Source organism: Thalia democratica, chromosome 7, assembly GCF_965202585.1.
Source record: "Thalia democratica chromosome 7, ktThaDemo2.hap1.1, whole genome shotgun sequence".
Lineage (NCBI taxonomy): Eukaryota > Metazoa > Chordata > Thaliacea > Salpida > Salpidae > Thalia > Thalia democratica.
This window is the reverse complement of record NC_139171.1, coordinates 33,187,601-33,196,206: the sequence shown is the minus strand read 5'-3', so window position 1 is coordinate 33,196,206 and position 8,606 is coordinate 33,187,601. Positions and strand designations below refer to the sequence as shown.

At 28.0% G+C, this 8,606-nt stretch overlaps 1 protein-coding gene across 1 annotated transcript; it reads left to right on the top strand.

The window, feature by feature from the left end:
* The first annotated feature begins 3,307 nt into the window (after positions 1–3,307).
* LOC145840573 (protein rolling stone-like) lies at positions 3,308–7,113 on the top strand. The gene is made up of 3 exons (XM_082947877.1): positions 3,308–3,449; positions 5,610–5,835; positions 6,228–7,113. Exons 1-3 carry the CDS (start codon positions 3,363–3,365, stop codon positions 6,758–6,760), a joined length of 846 nt encoding a protein of 281 aa, XP_082804003.1. The 5' UTR covers positions 3,308–3,362; the 3' UTR covers positions 6,761–7,113.
* The last annotated feature ends 1,493 nt before the right edge of the window (positions 7,114–8,606 follow it).

Below are 8,606 nucleotides of genomic sequence, written 5' to 3'. Positions count from 1 at the left end.
AAATAAAACTTAACAACTTACTTAATTAGTTTAAAAAGTTTTTAAACTTACAAGAACTTAAAACTATAAACTTAAAATTTGTTATATTTACTTAAAATTTAACTTATAAACCCTAAAAATGACTCCTTTAGTGTTTTAACCAAACACGTTTGTTAAATCAAATACAAGTTTATCTCAGATTGAAAGCTTGCACAGTTTACAAAACAAGATAATCTTAAAAATATAACCCATTAAACTGTGTACAAAGTACGAGCTATGATTTTTCACAAACTGTCATGCTCGTACTCAACTCACGAAAGTCGAGCAAAATTCAAATGAAACGCGATCAGCAGTAGCTTTCTCGAGCGCCACAAGCCGGCATGGTTGGTTTGGCGAGAAAAACAGTGATCGCACGCTCCAGTGGCATCTGCTTTCTGTTTGTAACGCCTTCTGATCGCCAGCCTTGTAGGCATGAACGCGCCCCAGCCCATTCGCAATTGTGCTCGGACACAAAATATCATTCAAGCAAGTTTGAGCGCAAAACAAAGTTAGTTTATTTTTAGCACTGTACACAAGAGAGGAGTACAGCGTTTTGTTTTCATTCGCCTTTTATGCTTTTGCCTTTTACAGGCATTGGTTTTGTTGAAACGCTCAGCTTTGTAAGCAGCTATTATTCATTAAGGCAGTTCGTTTTTTCTGTTTTATATGAAGTTTTTGTTTTGAAAATTATATTGTTTTGTACATAAACTAAAACTGCTAATCTTCGTCAATAAGTTATATATAAACTCTTAATGACCTGAAAGTATAACACTTGTGAAAAATGAAAAATTAAGAAGAAAAAGTTTTAAAATATCATTTTATTATTAAAAGTTTATTATGACGAGTCAAACTTTCAGTATTGTTCATAGGTTCTATAAAAACTATAAGTGTAGTAAACTTTTTTTAATTTCAATACTTAATACTTTATACATTTGTTTCACCTAATAAATAAGCCTTACTCATACGTATTTATTATTAATGAACTTGAATAAAATAAATACTCACTACAATGAGGCTGTAAAACATAAAATACGAGAATAAAAGTTTGAGTAAACAAATTTGAAATGGAAGGCTTTGTCCTTAACAGTTCAATAGACTTTTGTGGAAAGAGGTGTAATGTTTTTTAGTTTAAGTGCTCTACCAAATATGTTAAGCTAAATCATTGATTTGTGTTGTTCACACTAAGATAAAATTTTATTTATCAAAATTTTTTAACTAATAACTACAAAAAAAAGTTTTAGTTACTCAATAAAAAAAAGAGGTTTAAAATTGTCTTGCTAAAACACTAAAGTGTATACTTGTATAAAATATATTCCTGATATCAGTGTTTTTAATCCATACAAAGAAAAACAAAATTTACACATTTGTTTAGCATTAGTTTATCAGAATTGAATGTTTATAGCAACTTTCAAAACGTTTACTTTTACAAGTACAAAAAAACTATCAGTCTACTTATACTCACCACAAAAGTAATTAATTGTTTTTATTAGCTTACTCAGACTCAATGACTATTTTTACTTATAAAGTTTTAGTGGATTAGTTAATAAAAGATATGCATTACTTAATTATACTATTGGGTATATTTGATTTAGTTTCGTTATGTTACTAGATTATTGAAAAGTCTTTTTTAAGTGTTTAATAGTGTTTTTTATAACTACTAAGTGTTTTAGTTTTAATTAAACTAAGTCCATTCTTGGTTTTTATAAAGTTGCTTTAATTTATTTCAATTTAGTTTATAAATTACTTATATCAGAATTTTTTATAGTTTTTAATGTTTGCTTTGAACTTTTTGATAAAACTTTTGTATTAAATAACAAGCAAATTGTCAAAAGCAGCTGTATTTAACTAGCTAGAGTTTATTTGGCAATCTATAAGAGATCATAAGTTGAAATTTGACTAAGTAGTAAGAATATTAGTTTATGTTTAGGAAATACTATGATTTATTAGAATTTGTAAATTACAAACTAGAAAAAATTGTACGTTAATTTTTTTTTATAGTTTTTAACGTTTGAAAACCTTAACGTTTAAAAGAACATGAAGTAAAGTAGTTTTTATTTTTATTCATAGTTTCGTGGTTTTGTATATTCATTAAAATCTTAAACGAGCGTGCTAATCTAAAAAAGCGCCAGTCTTTGATATTTTTTGTTTACTATTGAAAGAGTTAATTTCCAACGAACTCAGTTTGCTGTATCCTGTTTATACACATGCTGCATCAGCAATGTTTTCACAATGAAAAAGCAAAATAATAGCAATGAACAGTAACAGTGAAACTGGTAGACATGAAAACTATAAAAGCATTTGATACAATGAATTTAGTGGTTTCTTTGTTTGGTTTAAAAATACGATGTTGTTGTTGTAAAACTTACATAAGGAATGTTATGAATCTTTTGTATACAGAGTAGCGCAGATTATTTTTGTTTTGTAATGTTAGTTACAGTGTGTCTTGTTAAAAGGTTTTTTTATTAAGTAGCCTTTGATTATATTGTAAACGTAGACCATAGGAAAATAAGTATTTATAGACATTGTACAGATATAAAAAATGTAATATAAAACCTTGTTCCAATAGTTTAAGTTAGTGGTATGGAGTCTTTTCAAAAGCTATGCACGCTAAAAAACTGAAGAATGAACTCTTGCACTTTCGACTAAATAGATAAGAAAATTATTTTGAAGACTACTAGTAAAACTACTAAAAAACACCATAATTTTTTATTTAAAGAGTCGTAATAAGTAAATAACGTGTTAAGAATTCTTTATTATTTATAACTTTATTGTTAATAGAAAAATAAAATACAAAACTCATTTAAAAAATATTCTATAAGCTTGCAACTTTTTTTGTGCACAGTAAAATAAATATGATGCACACAATTGTGCACAGGTGTGCTCACCTTAAAGGTCACTGGTTAGGTATAGGTTTTGTGAAAATTTATTTTTCACCAGCCACTTTTAGTATGTGTTTTTGTAACTTACAAAGAGTATAGTTATAAAAAAGAACTGACCTTATTTTAAATAGTTAGCTGTATTTATAAAATGTCTTACTTAGTTCATATTATTCTATTTTTCAACTTTAAGCAGAGTCAGTCGGTAAAATCTTTTAAACAAAAAAGTATATGTACATTGATAGTTCAAAAATACTCAAAATACCATTTTACTTTTTTTAAAAACAAGACAAAGTTTATTACTACCATGTTTTTGTATTTAATTGGGAATTACTAATAGTTTAATATGTTCTAATATCATTAATGTTTATAACTTAATCACTTACAAATTAAAATAAACAATATTTTAACAGGTTTTAACATAATAACTGTTTATAACTTTATCACTTGTAGAACGAAACCTTAACAATGACAAAAAATGCTTGCAAAGACGAAATGAAAGTTTCGAGGTTTCGTTTCATTGTGAAAGATGCTAGCGTTTTTTACGTTTCACAGGTGAGTGAAAGTTAAAATATTTAGTTAAAACTCAGCTTAAAAAAGATAGCTATGAATATTTTAAAAAACAAGTAAAGTTAAAGCTTTCTTGTCTTAAACCAATTTAACTTTAAATCAATTTTAAAAAATATAGTGTTTTGTGTACGCGTAATAGAATATTTGTTGCTTAAGTGACAAGTTACAAAAGCCAGTTGTAAAACTTTTAAGGTATCCAAATTATTTTATTATGTTGATGCAACAATTTTTTGTTTTTACAAAGTTAAGTCTTGAAATGTTTAAACAAACTGTATCAACATGTTCACGATATTTATAAAGAAATAAAGTTCGTGTAATTTTGTACTGTAATGAGTAAATTCAACAAAATATTTTTTAACAGTTTACTAAAAAACAAACAAACTTTTTAAAATAAAATTCCATAGATAACTTAACTTAATAACTTTATTGCGTTTTAGTCTGTATATTGTACTGTATTTTCTCACATCTGTCAAAAGCTTTATAACTTCTGATGGGGAATTACATGTTTTACAAACATTTTTGTAACCCGAGTACAAAGTATACGTAGACATATGTTAAGTATGCAACTTGTGTAATTACTGTGGGATATTTTTGTTTGTAAAAGCTATAGTTTTTTTTTAAACAAAAAATAAGGTTTAGAAAATTCCTTAAATATTTTTAACTAAACAGTTTGAATATTTACATTCTTTACTTCTGTATTTTTTACTACAACACAATTTGAATTTTTTTTGTTTAACTTAACTTACTTAAAATAGTATTACAATAATTAAATCTGTTAACCACGTTTAATATAAAACAATGTTATTTAACAATATTTAATACAATAAATTAATCTGTTTAAGTACACTTTTGTTTAAAACGGTTATTATACAATATTACTTTTGAAGTATTAGCTTTAAAGTTAAACCAGTAAGTCAAACATTATAAGTTTAATTTTTTGTTTTAATTAATAGTTTATTTGAAAATTTTAAAAGTTAATATAGTTCAAAAAGAAAAGGAAGGTATTAGTAAAATTCTCCTTTAAACATTATGACTAATAAAATGTTTTTATGTTTGTTTTTGCATGAACCTCTAAATAGCTTTGACTCAATAAAAACACAGAAATGTTATTGATTAGCTGAGCTTAAACAATGTAAAAGTCTAAGTTATTATAAAACTAAGATTAACAAAATATACTATATGTAAGTTTTTTTACCTTGTTATATAAACGTCTTTAAATAAACTAAGAATTAAGAAAAAGCTAACCTAATTATTTGAATACAAAATAAAATAAACTTAAGTAAAATACACAAAATTTTAGAGGTGTGCAACAGATAATACAAGATTAAAAAGCAACTGTTCATTGTCTTGACTTACATGAAAACATTAGATATTTTTTTCAAAAAAATTTCTACATACTTTAGTCTAAACAAATCAGCTGATTTCAGTAAAATACAAATAAAGTAATTTAAACACTAATTCTGTCTACTAATGTTTATTAAAGTGTATATCTGTAAACAGTAACAGTGTGAATAAGAGTTATTTAGTGCATAGAAACTTAGAAAAGTAGTAAATGTGTTATAAAACAAATTGTTATGAGTAGTATTTTTTTTATAAAGCTAATTTTTGAAGTTTATAGTTCTAGTGCAGGGGTAAGCAAGCTGCGGCCCGCGAGGTACTTTTTAGCTAAAAAACCATCGAAACAAAATGTTTTTCAATAAAAACTTACATTTAGGCTCTTAATTTAATAATATCATATTTTTGTTTTGAAGTTTTGTAATTCTGAAATCAACTGTCTTACACTTACTGCAACCCTTGGACATTCTTTTTGTGTATACTGTGGCTTGCAAGTAATTTTTCCTGGAAAAACTACTCGCAAGTTAAAAAAGGCTGTTCAACCCTGTTCTAGTACATTATGTTTTATTTAAAAGGTTTTAGTAGTCAAAAAGTCTTAAAATAGTCTGAAATGAACAAAAAAAGTTCTTTGAAATTCATGTCTAACATCATAAATTTTAAGACTACTGTGTAAAAGGTACAAACAACTGAAAAAAAAAAGCTTCAACTTAAGTTAAAATTGTTCTAATCTCTGACTTACAACAAAATTTTACAACCTATTCGAACTTTTCAAAGTATATACATACTAATTTTCAACTTAATATTTTGTAGTGGACGAACAGCCAAACGTTCTTCATCGTTTACCGGCTCCTCGCCACCCTGTACATGCTGGCGTGGCTCATATACACGCTGATCGACGGCAGCGAAACGCTGTACGACTACATTTGGTTCTTCACCAACTGGCAGGTCATCCTCATCAACGCCTACCTGTTCCTCTCCTTCTTCGTCGCGCTGTCGGGACTCACCAAGATGAAGACCTCGTCCGGGTTTCTCAACGGTTTGTTTGTTTTTTATGAGCAGTTTTCGTGTTGAGTGAAATGTTTGTCGTACTGTGATCGTTTAAATATATTTCTTTGTTATGTAGTAAGTGTACTAATTTAAATTTTGTGTAGTCTTGTTTAGTTTTAACAAAAAAGTTGAAAGTAGTGTTTTATAAACGTAATTAAACTTAATACTAACAAAACTTAAAGTTAAAAATACTTAGAACACTAGGATATACCACTAAAAATTGTTGATTATAAAAAGTGAGCTTACCCTAAATAAAATAATCAAAAAATTATGCAGTAACTAAATGCAAACATGCACCAGCTATTTGTGCTCAAACTTTATTTTTACATATCATAACAATCCTAAATTCACATAGAAGTTTATTGATGCTTATTTTTGCAGTTGAGGAAACGAGGTGGTACCACAAGGTGGTGTTCTTCTTCCACTCGGTGGCGTTCAACGCCTCCTTCTCGGTCGTCGTCCTCTTCTGGGCCCTGCTCGCCAGCACCTCCGAGGACCCGTTGGACTCCCCCACCAACATCCACATCCACGGAGTGACCCTGCTCGTCATGATCATCGACCTGTTCGTGTCAAAGACCCCCGTCCACCTCCTCCACTTCCCCTACACCATGGTCCTCGGTTTGGTCTACGTTTTGTACACCTACGTCCTGTTCGTCGCCGGGGTGACCGACGCCGTCTACGGGTTCCTCGATTGGCGGGAGAACCCCTCGGGGGCGGTCGGCATGGGGATCGGGTTCGCCATATTGGGCGCGCTGATTGGTCAGATACTGCTGTGGTCGCTGCACCACTTGAGGAAGTGGCTGCACAAGAAGTGCTGCAAAGCGCCATCCAGTGTTCAAAACGAGTACGGGATGGAGCAAAAGGGAGCGTACGTCAACGAGGCGTACAAGAGAAACTCCCTCGCCATGGCCTGATTTTCTCCCCGCCACTGGAGGTGCTATTTTCGTGTCGTTTGTTCCGTGCGCGTTTCTTCAATTGCCTTTCTGCTGTTGTACTTTCCCGTGCAAGTTGGCCAGTTTTTCCAGAAAGCACTTTTGCAAGAGCAACCGTTCATGCATGCTTTTAATTTATTGCAACAAAGTAATTTAATTTATTTCATCTTGCGTACAATAAAGAATGTGTCTTAAGTCTTCAAGCTTAAATACATTCCTTTTGATTTATGTGTTTTTTTATTTTATTATAGATTTTAATTCAAGTAGTAAATACATTTTTATCAGTTTTTAATACGTATCTTTAATGTACTATAATTATTTGAACTTAGTTTTATTTCAGCTACTTTTATAGTTTATTGCAATTTCAATTTGAAAACAAATACTTTAGATATTTCTTACATTTATAAAATACTGATATGATAAACCATTTTCAGCAGATATATATTTTAAAAGGTATCTTGAAGTTTTGTTAGAATATCTGCCATCCTAGTTTTTACGGTAAAGTTCAAAATAAAATGTTTTAATTTTTAAGAATTATTTTAAAATAAAGTTTATTAAGCTTTATGTTTACTTGTTCTACAAAGAAGTTTTTTATATGGTATATATTTAAAACATTTTGATATTCTTCATTTGTTTTTAACAAGAAAATTTATAACTTTAATTTCTTTTTTTGTTTGATAATATTTTTTAATATATATGTTAATTATGTTTACTACTGTGTACACTGTGTAAGAGCTTTTTTACCAAACTAGATATTATCACCTGAACTATATTAATTTAAAATGAGTGGTAAAATATTTAGTGGAACACTTTCATTAAGTTTAAAGAAGAGTAATTTAGCGTGAGAAGACCAAAATTAGCAATGAAATTTCAAATCTGCATTGAAGCGTTCAATCAATGGATTTTACTCGTAATTGTTACTCTGCAGATTTTTACAAACATTGGTATTTAAATTATTTTATTAATGATGTACATTCTAATAACATGTATTTTAGAAACAAAATTACACATTGGTAATAACAGTTTATTGTTTTATGACCATAAAAACCTTGGCATTAGGTCGCTTAAAACTTGGAAAAATGTATTTTTTTTAATTTTTGTAAAAAAGTGTTTATATTATGAATAGTATATAGAGTTGTAGTTTCTTAAAATTTATCAATCTCCAATGATAAATAGCTTAAAAGAAAGTAGATAAAATTGTATTTAGGTTTTTGGAACACAAATAATTTATTTAACTTCATAAGCTGTATTTTTTATTTAAAAAAAAAGATTTTTGAAGTTATCTGAATTTAATTTCGTAGACATGAGATAAAGATGAGAATAAAAAGTCCATTAAGCTTGTAGATATCTTAAAAACTAGTTTGATATGCTTTTACTATAAATGTTGTACATACTTGAATATAAATTTTATGTGTTCAATTTATAATGTTAGTTAACTATTTATATTTTATTGTATGTTAAATCTTTATTAAATTGCTTTTTTTATGCTTAATTGTAACATGTCTTTAAAGTATGTTGTGTTTAAATATGTAATAGTGTACAAAAAAACTAGAAATAATTTAACTGTTTTTTTTTTTAATAAGTAGTATTTTTATTACATTACTTTATAATGAAATACTAAACAACAAACTAGTTTTACTTGTCAGTTTTTTATATTTATACTATCAGATTTCTGCTTCACACGATCCAATGACAAAAACTTTCAAAAACTAAAGTAAATTGTAATATTTATCTTACAAGTTTTTTTTTGTATTTACACAAACTTCTAAAGTGGTTAAAGGAAAATAAAACATATTACCTTAAATTTTATTTAAAATACTTAAAAGTA